Raw genomic sequence first — 14,696 nt, 5'->3', positions numbered from 1 at the left:
GCATTTTTCAAGAATTTTGTCTTTTGTGAGACACAGAGAAATGGGAGTGAGAGAGATTTGCGAGTAGAAATAAGTTTGGATGAGCTTTTATGGTGAGGACAGAAAGTTGCAGAGACAATGGAAATTGACACTACCAGGGTCAAACTCCCATTTGGTGCCTAGGAAATCAAGGACGCCGCATTCCTTGCTGTTGGTGCTGGGTATGCTCCGAACGCTAGGTCTCCTCCTTTTCTGGTGATGGCATGATTTTTGTTAAGTATGACCATTAAAGGAAAAGGGAGATCTGAAAGTGGAGAAAGTAATTTCAAACTTCTGAGAACAGAGGGAAGATTAAACTCGTCGGGATCACCCTCCTTGACTTGTTATTCCTCTTCTTGCAACGCGCAAAGTTGTTGCTCTAGATGGTTAAATTTTTCTTCAAAATCCTTCCTATAATCAATGAGATGTTGGAGAATTTAAGATTTTCTTGTATTTGTTTGGCTGACTCTAATTTTATGGAGGGATATAAGAATTTTTTCCATAATAACACAGAGATCAGTATTTCTTTGATACCAGTTTGTAACACATTCGATGGAAGGTGTTTGGATGTGCAGAAAATACGAGAAAATGAAAGAAAATTGGGTCAAATTCGAGGATGACCTTGCCTCCATCGAAGAAGATCAACTGAAAATCTGTTGTATTAAGCTTATGGATGATGAACACTAGCTAGAGTCATTGGCTTGTACATAAGCATGATAACCCCTACATAGGCCCAAGCTAATAGAACTAAAAGCATAAAAAGAAAATAAAACTAAGGGTCCAAGCCTACTTGCTATCCTATAGTCCAAATAACATGCTGAACCAGAATAAAGGAAATTGCTAATGGAATTAAACCGGCCCATGGCCCAGATACTCCGTTTTTGAATTGTGACACAAACACCACCAATACATCTCCCTCCAGCCAAATGGTACTTGCACAGTTATGAAGGAGAAAGAAAAGGGAATATAGACTAAAGTAAACCACAAAATAGTTTAAAACTGATACAAAATTGTTTAAGCTATTTTCAAATCTCGGGGGAATGTAAATAAATCGCAGCATGCAGCAGTTGCAGGCCCGCAGCAGCATCACAGCTTTACTTCCGTTTCAAAAGTAGCAAAAACCCATCAGAATATGTGCACGATGTCGTAGGCAAAACTTCTTATGTCAAGGAAAGCACGGTGATATAAAAGTGAGATTCTACCAAATGATTCAATAACTTAGAATAAATGAGTTGAAATAATATTATTGTATCAAAGGGCGTTTCTAATGGACAAGTTTTGGTAAGATATCAGTCATCTTACCATGGTCCTGCCAATTATGCTCGTCATGTGGAACAAAACAAAACAAAAAACATATTTTGAGACAATTTATATCAAATGTTAATCGGAATGAGCTAGGTTCTTGCAAGAGAACTTGCTCATAACCCTTTGGCACCATCAACTGAAGCCAAACATCATAGTCTCAATATTATCATATGTTATTACTATGATGTGTCTCAACATAGAGAAAAGGATACGTCCAGAATAGCACGAATGACTGCAAAAGAAAAGGAAGGTGGAAAATGTTAATAAAAAGCAAAAATAACATTGCATTGTTGGCCAGTTAAACATGAATATTTCACAGAACATAAATAAAATGGTAAATGTGTAAATATTTTTTGAGTGACATCCCCAAAAAGCTATTCAATAAGATAACAAGCATTTTTTGTTGATCCTCGGCCAAAACAAAAGCATTTAGTTCAATCAGAAAAATCAGCTTTCTATTATTCAAGATGGATCAGGCAGTTACCAGCATGGCCGTGCGATGAAAACAAAAGGGCTCTTTCTAACAAACCAGACTCAAAAGCATAATCCAGGCCAGACCTTTGCACTAATGGATTAGTTTATAACTGACATCAGTAACTTCCATAAAGCTAACATCACTCACTTGAAGTGGCAAAAGAAAAAAAAAGAAATAAGCAATATAGGCACCATTTGAATAGGAGAAATCCTTCAATATTACCTTCAGGCTAGAAGGATTCAACACATTCAAAACATTCACAAGTTGTTACGTGTGGATACCCTATACTAAGTGATAAGGATAGGTGGTGTATGAGATTCCACATTACTTGGGAATGAGAAGTTCTTACTCTTTATAATGGTTCCGATGAGACTCCAATTATATCATTGACTAGTCATTTTAGAGTATAGACAAGGAGATTGTGATACCCCATATACTGAGTGATAATGATAGGTGGTGTATGAGATCTCACATTTTTTGGGAAAGATAAGTTCTTGCTCTTTATAATGGTTCTGATGGGACTCTAATTGTATCATTGACTAGTCCTTTTAGAGTATAGGCCCATATGTGGCTTGAGCCTCCCTTGGGGCGTTACATTATGACTATCTAGGTTTCAAACACTCAACAACGAGAAAGATGCAGAAAACTATGTTTTCTAAGTGTAACAATCATAAATAATACAAAAAATCCTTTGGCAGAGGTGAACCCTATGCGAACAGGTCAGGAAATTTATAGCAACAAGGAAACAGAGAGAGAGAGCCATACCATGAGCCCACTAAAAAATCCATCAAGTACTACCCGGTTCCAGCTATCAAAGTAAGAATGAATTGAAAACCCAGACTTTGCTATAAGCCCAGCTGAAGTGATGGCCATGATGAGGAAATACAAGATAAACCCAGTCAAGCCTGTGAATCCAAGAATTCCAGCAATAACCCCGCCAATGATAGACAGAAAAGTCCGGCTGCAAGGAAGTTAAATAGCTTAGATTCTACATACAAGGACAATACAAAATGATTATTCCCACATATTTTGTTATATTCAACTATATTGAAAACAGCTCTCTTCAACGTTGTATGCAATTATAAGCGCACCCACCCAACACACACACAGCTCCTTGTAATATATGGCCAGGAGGAGTGAAGCCTGGTGTCCTCTTTACAGTTATCTAATCTATAAAGCAGGTGTCAATTAGACAGGCTCCATGTGGTAATAGGTTGTCAAAACAAACCTGTAATATATAGTTTTCATGTTACTCTGCAGATTCTCAGCATTGAAGGTTGGAATGTCATTCGAAAGATCACTTGATTTCTTCTCTACTGCACTAGAATCATTATGTCCGGCCATACCTTCTACTCTGAAATATGATAATAGGTTTCTGAAAAAAGGAAAAAAAAAAGAGCTATTCGTGATCATAAACCAACCTTCAATCAACTTTTGAGGCTTCTAAATATAGCACCGGATTAAATTAATGGTGCAATCAACCATATAACTAAAAACCTTAGGGTCAAGAACTCTCAACTGTTCACAAAACAGATATTAACGCCTCCTAGGCTGTATCGTGTTTTAACGATGATCTGAGAAACGAGAAAACCAGTGGTTATAATGATCATTTTGGGGGAATTGAGGATCTAAGTCCTTTCTGTATAAATTAATGAACGGAACTTAACCAGCTCAAACCTAAGTTATACATTTATGCTTGCTATCCATCACATAATGGTGTCGGGATTTCAACATCAATTGATAAACAGTAAATGAAGTTTCTTCAGAGGGAGATGAAGAAAGAACACATCTTCCAATCAGCCCAGTTGTCTACTACTACCCATGTATTTGGGCAATTCACCACTTTCACAATTTTTTTTTGTCAGTCATAATATTTAACACCCCAAAACATTAAGAACAAAAAAATTGCCGCGTGAGAGATGTATAAGAGCGAATAGCATCAGATCTGTGAATCAAGTAACTATTCAAAACACAACAGTTAATCAAAAACAATGATAATATAAACTTGAGCTGCAAAAATAGAAGAAAAGAGAAAATATCTAATACGTAAATTATTCAAAGGAAAAAACCTTTAAGGTGAAGGGTGACAGGTGATCAGAGACGAAGGACTTCCTCGGTTTTTGAGTGGCAGAACTTGCCGTCGCTACCCAGATACAATGATACAAGGTATGTTTTTTCTTCAGTTTGCACTTCCATGACCCCCGAATGTTTTAAAAGTTAAGTTTAACCCCCCTAAAATTCTTATAATTGCACTTCTAAACCCTCTTGCCGTCTTGACTCTTGCGTTTGTCGGGTTTAATCTTGGAGCGCAAAAGCTGATTGGAGAACTGTGTTGTCGTCAAACCCAAGGACAAGGGCCAAGATCTCCCCTGACCCGGTAAGGCCCAATTACGCGGTCAATGAGCCTCCTGGCCCTGAAAAGTGGGCCTTAGCCGAACATCCCAAACGGCTTGCGGACACTGGTAACTATTCACACCACACACAGGTAAAGGTCTTATCAAACTCCTATCGGCTAAAGACATTCCAACAAACTCCGAGGATATAAGATCAAGGTGACGAGAGAAATTCAAATAGAGCTCTTCTGGGCATCAGCCTATAGCTGCAGCACACCAGTGCTGTGGTTTTTGTTTTTTTTTTTCACCCAATACACTTAGTGTGCAGAGTGTGTTATGCACAGTAGAGTGTGATTTATATTTTCTCATTCAGATAATAACGTACTTTATATTTTCTCATTCAGATAATAACGTACGGACTTGGTTTCAAGTAAAAGATCATGTTGTTACGAGGCTCAAAGAGTTCCCCTCCTTCCTCTATATATACCCATAAATCATCATCCATCATGTACGCAAACATTACCTCTATCTCTCACCGGAAAGATTGAGCACATCTGATTTAGGAGACGTTTGTATTCACAGCTCATCTCACTATTATTCATTACTATTCAGCAACTTTAACTCACAAATCTCACTACTATTCACAACTTATCTTACTACTATTCACAATTTATCTCAACTCATCTCAAGTCATCTTCGAATCCAAATGTCTCCTTAGACATCGGAAGCGTTTCTACACCCTTCAAACCTTCTCATTTCTTTGGTTGCAGGTCTAGGTGAACGGGAGTTCGTAAGATGTCCAAAACAGCAACTTTCTAAAACAGTGAAATAAGAAATTGAGTAAAACATGTTGATTTTTCTCAAAGTAAAAAGGATTACTTCGCTTAGAGTGTTGCCTTTAGTGAAATTTGTAATACAATTGATTTATAATACGAACAGACTATGCAATAACCAGAAATGTTAGGTATACAAAACATGTTATAATTTATTTATTTTTTGTAAGTGACGTTTTTGAATGAGATGAAAAATCTTTTTTTTTTTTTAATATAAATAATTTTACTAACGGATAAATCACTCAGTTTGTAAAGTATTTTTCTTAATTCTCTTTGTAAGCTTGACATTATTCATCTAATTATTTTTTGTTATTTCCTTTACCTAATAATTTTCTCCCTTCTTTTTTTTTTTATGTTTTTTTTTTTCCCCTTGTCAGTTGTCATCTTCTCTCATAATTGCTCAAATTATTTATCCCTTTTCTCACCAATTATCTATCTTCCCAAAACCAAGAAACGGAAGATACCCACTTCTATTTTTTCAATTCAATCATTCACCGTGCACTGACCAAGATCCTCAAATTTCAGCAATAACCAGGTAAAATTACCAAGGAATTAATAAAAAAAATGATAATTTTATTCACAAAATTCATCAAAACGAAGAAATAGAAATCATACAAGACCCAGATCCGTAACTAATCCAGTAAGTAAAGTCCCTTTAAAAAAAAAAAATAGGTATGAAAGATTCTCATCCCACCGTGAAAAATGAGATCCATCATCCATGTTTTGTAGGATTCATACTCTCTTAGCTCTAAAGAATGACAAAACTGAGAATTCAACTACCATAAGGGGTGGAAAAGAAAACTAAGAAAACAACAATGAAGAGGAAATTCAAACAATATACAAATTTTGCAGCAAGGAAGGAGGCTCAAGAAGACTATATAACTCATGCTAGCAGGTAGTAACGGGGGGCCAAACTTTTCTCAGGCCTTCATTTTCTTAAAAAGAAGAAAAGTAAAGAAAGACTATAAGCCACTCAAGTCAATAAACCTTCTGTAACGAACTCACAAGTGCTTACAATGATTGTGCATCGAAAATGACTAGCAATCACCATTGCTTTTTGCCCTTTTTCTTTCTCTTGTTGGCACTGCCACTACTCTTGGTGCCATATCCAGTTCTACCAAATGGGCTCTCGGTGGAGGTACTGCCACTGAAATTGTCAAACATGCCTGCTTGCACCGCATTTTGTAACCACTCCAAGAATTCTTCCTCTGTCATGCTCTCTTCCATATTAGATGCAGGCATACGACCACCTTTTTGTCCTGAACTTGTCCCCTTTCCGCTGCTATGCTTGGAGGTTACACTCGTGTTGACGTGAAAACTTGGCTTGTGGGTGTTGGCTGGAGATCTCATTCCCTGCATAAAATGTTTAGTCCCGTTTGGATATAAAAACACTCTCAACCCATCTAATCTCATCATTACAACTTTTCAAAATTCCTATACAAAATATACTAAACAATTCAACATTTTCAAATCTCAAAATAATAATATTATTAAAAAATAATATTTTAATAATATTTTATTCAACTCATCTAAAACCATCTCATCTTATCTCACTATCCAAACGAGCCTGTGTCATGAACTTCTACTTTTATGTGAAGGTGTACTATGGGTGCAAGTTTCATGATGTGGGTGGTTCTTGCGAAGAGACTGGCAACTCTTTTACTTCAAAACCAAATAACCCATTATTTATAATTATAATCTACTGGATTCGTTGGAGAAGCCACACTATATGTTAAATCTGCGGTTATTTAGTTTTTGACAGAGACATCAGAATTGTTTTTTTTTTTGGCTGAGAAGGGATATCTGCATTTAGAATTGCATAATGAAGCAGGTATTCTAATGCAGAAAATGCCACCAAATTACAGTGTGACATGAACAACCAGCAAAAGCAAATCAACTCAATCACATCAAATCTACAATGCAGACAGGGATCAAAGAAAATACGAATACCCATGAAGATTGGACGAGTTTCTAAGAATGTTTTGCTTTAGCATTGGTCTGGCCCCAACTCAAATAGTGTGGACATAAAAAAATTTTGTTTTCCATGGGCAGATTGGTCCGTAACCTGCACCTTTATTTGCTTTTCCTTCTTCGTACTTTTTTTTTTAACTTGATGAAATTCAAATTTTAATGTTATCCTCTTTTTTACACTTTTTAAGATACAATGTTTTGGTAGATAAAAGTCTAGACTTCTAAGGACAATTTTTAGAGAAAAAATATGCAAATTTTTATGCTTCTCAACACATTTAAAACATAAAAATACATATCATGTACTTTTAATTTTACAAACTCATTTTATCCAAATTTTGTGAATAGGTTTTTCAGTATTTATCATTGTTTTTGGAATGTGAGCATTTAACACTTTTTTTTTTTTTTTTTTTATAAGTAAACGATAATGTTATTAATAAAGATAGGCAAAGCCCAACTACATAAGATGATATACAAGAGATATGACATATCTAGGTCACAATATTGGAATGTGAACACTTAACACTTAACTGAGTTTTTTTGTATTTGTACTTATGAATCATGAAAAAAGGAATTTTTCTTAGTCTTGAATTTTGTTTTTTGTACTGTACCATTTTCAAAACAAAATGGTATTTGTTAATGGTGGCTATTACAAAAAAGTCAAGCCAAAGACACATTAGCCCCCAAAAAGTTGGCCCCACAATATTTCAATTCTGGCTTCGTCCCTGGATGCAGAAGCATTTGAACCTGAGTCACACATTTTTGTGGCCTTAAAAATGAATGGAACTAATTTTTAATGTCTGGAAGCCCAGAATACATGGGAGTTATGAGTTCAATTCTGGAAGGCCTCCAAATGCCTACCAGGAATTGATTTTTTCAAAGCGAGAGCTGCATTTTTCCTTGTCACTAGTTCAATAAAATCTTATTTACCGATCAAAAACATAAATTTCCTTGTCACTAGTCAACGGGTACCTTTCAGCATCTGGTTGTGTAATTAAAATATTTACGGTTTCCTCATTAAATAATCTTTAGCGGGCCCGTTTGGATACTGAGATGAGATGATCATCTCACCTAATCTCATCTATCTCATCTAATTTCAACTAATAATCTCACTACCATTCCCAAACCATCTCAACTCATCTCATCTCACTATCCAAACGAGCCATCAGTATATTCATGATGAAATACACATGCGTTCAAAGAAATCAGTTCAGATAAACAGAATATACCTGACAGATATACCATTCAGTAGCATCATATATCCTGCTATCAGCGCAAACATATGCAACAGGAGCATCTACCTGCTTATGTAGCATTACGTTAGAAAGAAGAATCATACCCCAATTCCATATTATTCAAGAAATGGTCACTATTATATGGATATATAGCACCACTCCAAGAGTATAATCATAGTTCTCCTTTCTTTTCCTTTTTTGGGGGGGACGAATAATGAACTAATTAATGACATCAAAATGAATTGTTGGTAAGTACCTTCTGCAGAAGTCCGTAAAAGAAGGGCTGGGAAGACTGTTCAACCCATCCATCACCATCTTTTGCCTGATGAAAATCTTTGCAATCCTTCAAAAGGGAAATTCCCAGAGGAAAATCATAAGCATCAGGTACAAACTCCTTCCCTTATGGGGAAAAGAAGCATTATTTTTTATAAAAGCTGGACCATGTCATGCAATGTGGTAGCATACTTAGTGCCAGCTTACACGCATGCATGCTAATTGAAGACCATGCATCATAGATAAGGAAATACCTGACACCATCGTGCTCGAGATTTTGATTTCTTGGCGTGTAACCAGACGTGATAGTTGCCACACTTTTTGCAGGCTATTTGCCTTGAATCTCCAGAAGGATCCTCACCACCAGCCTCTGAGCGTGCAAATCCCGAGGCAAAGAAACCATGCCCACCATTCTAGGAATTAATTACATCAAAAGCTTAAGGTAGCTGAAAGGATTAACATATAACTAGAGCAAGAGACTACTCAAAAGCTTTGATGTAAGAAACAAAGCAAGCCTAAATCACTTCTTAATAACAAATATAGGACCCAATAAAAAAAGAAAAGCACAACCTAGTTCTCCACGCTATCTGATAAAAAAACAACCACGATGCAAAATCCAAAGACAATTCAACTATACGCATATGTGCCAAATGAATGAAAAAAAAAAAGATTTGCGTATGTTGTAGCATGGTCAATATGTTTATTGCAGCATCAGATCTCCCTTTGTCAAAAGTGTCTGCAGCAATGCAACAAACAGAAGGAATATTCAGGGGTAATTTGAAATAAATTACAAGTGAGATATTTGGTGGGTTAAAATGACTGCGACAGAAATGGCCAATCAATTCCAGTGAAACAGGGGATGGACATCACGTCTAAGGAATTCCCATTCCAAATATTTGGTCCAAATATTTTATTCAAATGTATTATTAATGATAAAAAAAAAGTTAAAATGTCTTGATCTTACCAATGAGAAATACCCACCATTTAATCATTTCCCTCAAACTGCATCTGTCAAGTCACTTTGAACAATTAAATGGTTAAAACAGCCTTTTATTCATTAAAAGTTAATGGGGATGCGAGTTACGTGATTTTGATTTATCACAGATCATAAGAATCAAAATTCACCACCTCCTGCTCAAGATTCACATGTTCATACAGTCATTAGTTCCAGCACCAAATTCCCATGAAAGTTGCATTCCAAATATGACTATGGAGCAGAGAGGGGATAGAGTACTGGTTTCCCACACCCAAACCCATGAAACAAACATCTGAAAAGAATGGGGGAACATATTACATATGTATACATACCTTTTGAGTGGTAGTTTGTAACCTACGGAATAAGTTCAGCAGCTCCTCCTTTCTTAATTCATCATCATATGCTTTTCGCTTCAGACTATCTAGAAGAACCTAGAAAATCAGAATAATAAATCCAGCATTATACTCTGACAGGAAAAGGAAAAGGAAAACGATTTCATGTTCATACTCTGACAGGAACCAAAAGATTTACCTCATATGCATTTTGAAGTTTCTTAAAAGCTTCTGCGGCCTTTTCATTACCCATGTTCTTATCAGGATGGACCAACATGGCCTAGAGCCAATTAAAAAACTGAGTCAATAAAAATGCATACTCTCTTCACCTTCTTTACAGATATTGGGAAGTTGTTCGGAAACAACACAAAGTAAACCAATCTCCTTAAAGTTACAAGATACATATATGAAAATCATTGAAACAAACAGCAAAAAAAACCAATAAACATCACGGCATATGAGGTTGATAATGCTAATGAAACTTCCCAGCAAATAACATAAAAAACCATTATGGGCAAGGATAACAAACAGAGAATACTAGTTACCTTTTTCCTATATTCTCGTTTGAGTAGAGAAACATCTATGTCCTCATACCGGGATAAGCCCAACACTGAGTAGTGATCAATGCAGTTTAACAAGCGAACCACTTCTTCTTCAGAAGTTACCTCAGAATCAGTTCCACTGGTCGAGGGAACTCCTGGACTACGGTCAGTTGATAACCCTGGGTCAGTTTCTGAGGTTGAGGCATGCTCTGTGCTACCATTAAAGAAGCCTGGTTGACCTTCCATCCCAGCTGCTTGTTCTGGAGACCTGCTTGGTCTTCTTTGTCGATCCATATTATTCTTTAGCAAGTATATCAAAACATCACTCGAAATAAAAGAGAAATTCAAACCGATAAGCAAACCAAGCCATCCAACATATGCCCAAGCACAATATACGGAATACACAGTGGTGATCAATAGTGCAGCACGTTCATGACTCGACATGAATGCCAACCCTGAATTTTAAGCAATGTCAACCCCAGAAAACTAATGAAGTAATATAAAAGATCGACAGGCATGGTAAGGTAAGAGAATCACCTCCAAGAAAGATGACAAGTGCTGTTGTCCAAAAGCTTCCATAAAACCACAAGAAAACAGTTCCAGAAACGGCAAGAGTCAAAATTGCAAGAGTGAACCCAACAAAAACTCCAATAAGAGCAGCTACAGCCTGATTGGTCATTACAGCATGATGAGAAGATAAAATATGAAAGGTACAATAGCTAAGCTAAGAAACTGAAAAATACAACCAGTAAAGCACTGAATGTAAAGCAGGTACCCATGCCAACGTGAAAAAGTACGTAGAAATAAGTACCTACATCACTTTCTCACTATTTTGTTCTCGGAGCATGTGAACATGTTATACATTATGTTTACATTGGGCTATCACCTTAGTGACAAGACTAGAACCCAACCAAACTCTTGAGATCACACAGTTATGTTCAAATCCTCGCTCTTGCATGTTATGAATGTGCAACATGATAGCTAAGGTTCAAAACCTGGATATATTGCTTTATGTTTTGCCAGACTTCACGTCCCCAAGACGTAGCCCAAATTATGAAAAGCTACATGAGGGTATATTCATGTTTGAGGTCATAACAGATGAAGATTTACATGCGGCATCCACAATGTTCACCTACTGGTAACCAAAAGAGAATGAACATTTTTTTTTTTTTTTGATAAGTAATAAAAAAAAATAAAAATAAAAAAGAGAGAGAGAGAGAGAGAGAGAGAGAGAATGAACATAAGCCAAGGAGGCACAAAATGGCTGAATCACCACAAATTGCAACTCCAGTATCATCTGAATATACACAAATACCATCCTACTTAACAACACAATGGGCGACCAACTCTGATCAGTAGTTCTTAAAGCTTCTAGCCAAAGAAATATTTCCCATAATTTCAAATCTCATAATGCCCATCTCACTCATAATTAAGAATCATTTGAAATCAGAGGTCCCAGAAAACTTATCAGTTACATGAAACCAATCAGAGCTTAAATCTCTTTGCTTCTGCATCCTTCGATATAGTAAGGCTTTAATGCCTCAAGGAAATTAAACAGGCTTATTGTCTTTCAAATAGGACAGATAACCATCATCCAGAATTCTAAAATCCAACCATAAAGCATAAATGAGAGCCACAAAACATCTGATCGTACAGGACGGATTTCAGGAATCTCCAAAAGTAGACATATATACAGTAAGTAAACTGAAAAGAAAAATGATTACCAAGAATATCCAAAGGGTCCCTAATTATTAATAAGGAAAATCAGGTTTCAAGGAAAACATTAATCCTTCAAATTTTCTTTCCTTTTTTTTTTTTTTTGTTTGTTTAGGCTGACCTTTAATGAATCGTAAACCAAAAATGGAAAAGTAGAGGGGAAAAAGGAGGATCAAAATATAAAAGTATATCATCTTCAATTATCATATGAACTGATACCAACCAGAACAAGCAACAAATGGAGTACCAACCTTTGGTGCTGACTCAAAGATAAACAAAACTTACCAAGACAATAAGAAATTTGAACAGCCCAACCATAGCAATTACTGAGAAAATGCTGAACCATAAAACTGAGAAGAAGGCTGTTGTCCCCATGCGTAAGAAGGAATCAATGCCTCTAAGAAAACAGTTTAACCAAACCATTGATATAAGAAGCATTATGCTCCCATACTGCAGGAGCCATTTCAAAACAATGGGATACACTTGCTCAATCTTCATTCTAGTGTAGTCACGAGCATTCAATATTTTGGTTTTGAGAGTCATGAGCAATGGTCTTTGCCTATCTAGCCATTCACTAGCTGCCTTTAAGACTGATAACGCAGATGCCCTCAAGCTTCTAAGCACCAAATTATCTGAAAGCTTAACTTTTTCCATCACATTTTTAATATTCAACCCATTAAACAAGAACGCCAGGCTACTTATTGTATGCTTTTGACATTGGTTAGCATGTAATATCCCATTTTCTTGTTCAGTTGAAGCTCCAATATTTTGAATACAACCTGCTAAATCCCTTTCAGAGGATATCAGTTGCTCTGGACCTTGCATTGCATCCATTCCTTGCTTCTCTTCCCTCAAAAGATTCTCTGATTCTTGTATACTCTTCTTCTCATCTCCAGGATAATAGGTTTTACTTGCACACTCCACAAAGTTGCTTGATTGGTTACCATTTGGGACTTCTTCTCCAGGAAAAACCTTCACCTCACATGCTTTTCCCCGCCCTCTCATCATTTTTGGATTAAGCCCCGAACTTGAACCTCTTCTTTTGTGGTCTAATGTATTGTGGTCCATGCCATTCTTCGGTTGATTAGCTTTTCGCACCATGATGCAATAAATCTTGGGGTATTGTTTTTAAGAAGTCAAGTCAAGTATTTTCTGATTCCACTAATGGGGCCAAGGGCTAGCTAGGGTGAGAAGCATAACCTATCAACAAAGGACGTAGATTACTAAATATCCAAAATAGACACTGCATTACCAAAAATAAAGAACAAAAAAAAAAAAAAAATCAGCTCTTAACTACAAGAAAAAAAAAAATAGAGAGTGACCCAAGTAACATTAGCACAAATATTTTTTAACATATCAATTCTGAATGCTCATTAAATCTAGAATCCAGCCAAACATTAACCACAATCACATAGTTTCAGGCTCATCTAACTCCATGGATCCACATAAATAGAATGTCCCACATAAAAAGGAATTCATTTTCATATCACAAAAAAAATCCTATTTATTTATTTTTTGTTTCCTGTAGAAGGATAAACTAAAATTGGAAATTGGAAGTTACCCATTACAAGGGAAGCATAAGGAGAAGCACCATGTACTGCCAAAACCCCATTTGCACGCATGAGAAGGTGTTTACTAATCTCCACTCAAATAAGTGGCAACCATCATCCACACTACATGTCCTCTCCCATCATAAATCCTTCCTCACTCAAAGGTAAAAGTCTTAAGGATAAGGAGTTACCTACATATGGTAAAGACGATATGAAACCCTGAAGATATCAGGGCCACCATTTAGTTTGTTAGTACCCGCCCATGGTGAAAGGCAGCCCCCTACCAAAGAAGGGCTAAGTTCTATAAATGTCCATTGAAGGTCATAATGAGCCGAGTATAAGTCAACATTGGATGGTAATAGAATCCTGAAGAATAAAAAGAAACTGCATAGTTAATAAGTACTACCCAAACCTATGATTTCAAGCCAGCAAAAATGGGAAATCGAGGGCTAACGAAATGGTGGTATATCACTAAATAGAGGCTTACTCCTTTCTCCATAAAATTCGACACGAATTTTACATAATTATTCATGTATGTCCAATCTTCTAGCTTGAGCTTTATACAGTCCTTTCCACACAAAATCTCAGACACAAAAATCATATAATCACTTCTAACATCTACGAAAAATTGTGAGAATGTATGTAAAGGAAAACAATTGAGAACCAAACCACAAATTTCTTTCGAGGAAAAAACAATATTAAAACCCACTTCCAATTCATTAATAAAAATTGTTGCAGTGATGAACAAACAAAGATATTACAAGGAAAAATAACGTAAGCAAATATATTTAAGTTAAGAATTTGAACGATGCCCAGATTAAAACAAATTAAAAAAAAAACTTTCATAGACAAATCTTTAACAAAAAAGAAAGAAAAGGAAGCAAAAAAGACAGACCTTGAGCCACGGCCAAGCTCGGGGTGCTATCCAAAGTAAAAATAAGCCCTAAAGAACCAGATGCTTTTTCTGAGTTCTTCGCCTAATTCTGTGTATCGATACTGTTTATTACACAAAATCTTTGTTCTAGCATTGGGCACGTTGGCTGGAGGGAATGAATATATATATATTTGTCAGAAGAAATTTGGAACTCTCGGAGCTATAAACCAAGGAGTTCCTCTCATTCGAATAGGATCTGTTTGGGG

General features: G+C 36.2%; 2 protein-coding genes across 6 annotated transcripts; both read right to left on the bottom strand.

Annotated features, from left to right (window-relative positions):
• Window positions 1-846: 846 nt before the first annotated feature.
• Window positions 847-4,000, bottom strand: LOC108994827 (ER membrane protein complex subunit 6-like). 2 transcript variants are annotated; one of them, XM_018970211.2, is made up of 5 exons: window positions 3,868-4,000; window positions 3,027-3,152; window positions 2,564-2,759; window positions 1,536-1,555; window positions 847-1,174 (listed from the first exon to the last, which is right to left on the bottom strand). In XM_018970211.2, exons 2-5 carry the CDS (start codon window positions 3,140-3,142, stop codon window positions 1,144-1,146), a joined length of 363 nt encoding a protein of 120 aa, XP_018825756.1. In that variant the 5' UTR covers window positions 3,143-3,152; window positions 3,868-4,000; the 3' UTR covers window positions 847-1,143. The 2 variants fall into 2 exon arrangements, with proteins under 2 accessions (XP_018825756.1, XP_018825755.1); XM_018970210.2 differs by having other exon boundaries at window positions 3,027-3,173; window positions 3,868-3,998.
• A 1,593-nt stretch (window positions 4,001-5,593) lies between these two features.
• LOC108994797 lies at window positions 5,594-14,696 on the bottom strand. Of its 4 annotated transcripts, none has more exons than XM_018970160.2 (11): window positions 14,452-14,696; window positions 13,748-13,922; window positions 12,292-13,206; window positions 10,828-10,957; window positions 10,294-10,745; window positions 9,948-10,028; window positions 9,749-9,847; window positions 8,695-8,853; window positions 8,424-8,510; window positions 8,162-8,233; window positions 5,594-6,317 (listed from the first exon to the last, which is right to left on the bottom strand). In XM_018970160.2, exons 3-11 carry the CDS (start codon window positions 13,105-13,107, stop codon window positions 6,009-6,011), a joined length of 2,205 nt encoding a protein of 734 aa, XP_018825705.2. In that variant the 5' UTR covers window positions 13,108-13,206; window positions 13,748-13,922; window positions 14,452-14,696; the 3' UTR covers window positions 5,594-6,008. The 4 variants fall into 4 exon arrangements, with proteins under 4 accessions (XP_018825705.2, XP_018825707.2, XP_035539368.1 ...); XM_018970162.2 differs by having other exon boundaries at window positions 13,752-13,922; XM_035683475.1 differs by lacking the exon at window positions 13,748-13,922 and having other exon boundaries at window positions 12,292-13,249.

The sequence above is a fragment of the Juglans regia genome, chromosome 12 (assembly GCF_001411555.2).
Source record: "Juglans regia cultivar Chandler chromosome 12, Walnut 2.0, whole genome shotgun sequence".
Classification (NCBI taxonomy): Eukaryota; Viridiplantae; Streptophyta; class Magnoliopsida; order Fagales; family Juglandaceae; genus Juglans; species Juglans regia.
The sequence above is the reverse complement of the archived record's forward strand: the minus strand, read 5'-3'. Positions and strand labels throughout refer to the sequence as shown.

Excerpts from the sequence above, each read along its gene's own strand:
- LOC108994797 (XM_018970160.2), bottom strand. The coding sequence starts at position 13,107 with ATGGTGCGAAAAGCTAATCAACCGAAGAATGGCATGGACCACAATACA. Across the intron at positions 8,854-9,748 it reads TACAAACTACCACTCAAAAG|AATGGTGGGCATGGTTTCTT; the intron begins GTATGTATACAT and ends ATTAATTCCTAG. Across the intron at positions 6,318-8,161 it reads CTGAATGGTATATCTGTCAG|GGAATGAGATCTCCAGCCAA; the intron begins GTATATTCTGTT and ends CATTTTATGCAG.
- LOC108994827 (XM_018970211.2), bottom strand. The coding sequence starts at position 3,142 with ATGGCCGGACATAATGATTCTAGTGCAGTAGAGAAGAAATCAAGTGAT. Across the intron at positions 2,760-3,026 it reads ATGAAAACTATATATTACAG|CCGGACTTTTCTGTCTATCA; the intron begins GTTTGTTTTGAC and ends ACTTCCTTGCAG. Across the intron at positions 1,556-2,563 it reads GATTTTTTAGTGGGCTCATG|TCATTCGTGCTATTCTGGAC; the intron begins GTATGGCTCTCT and ends TTTCTTTTGCAG.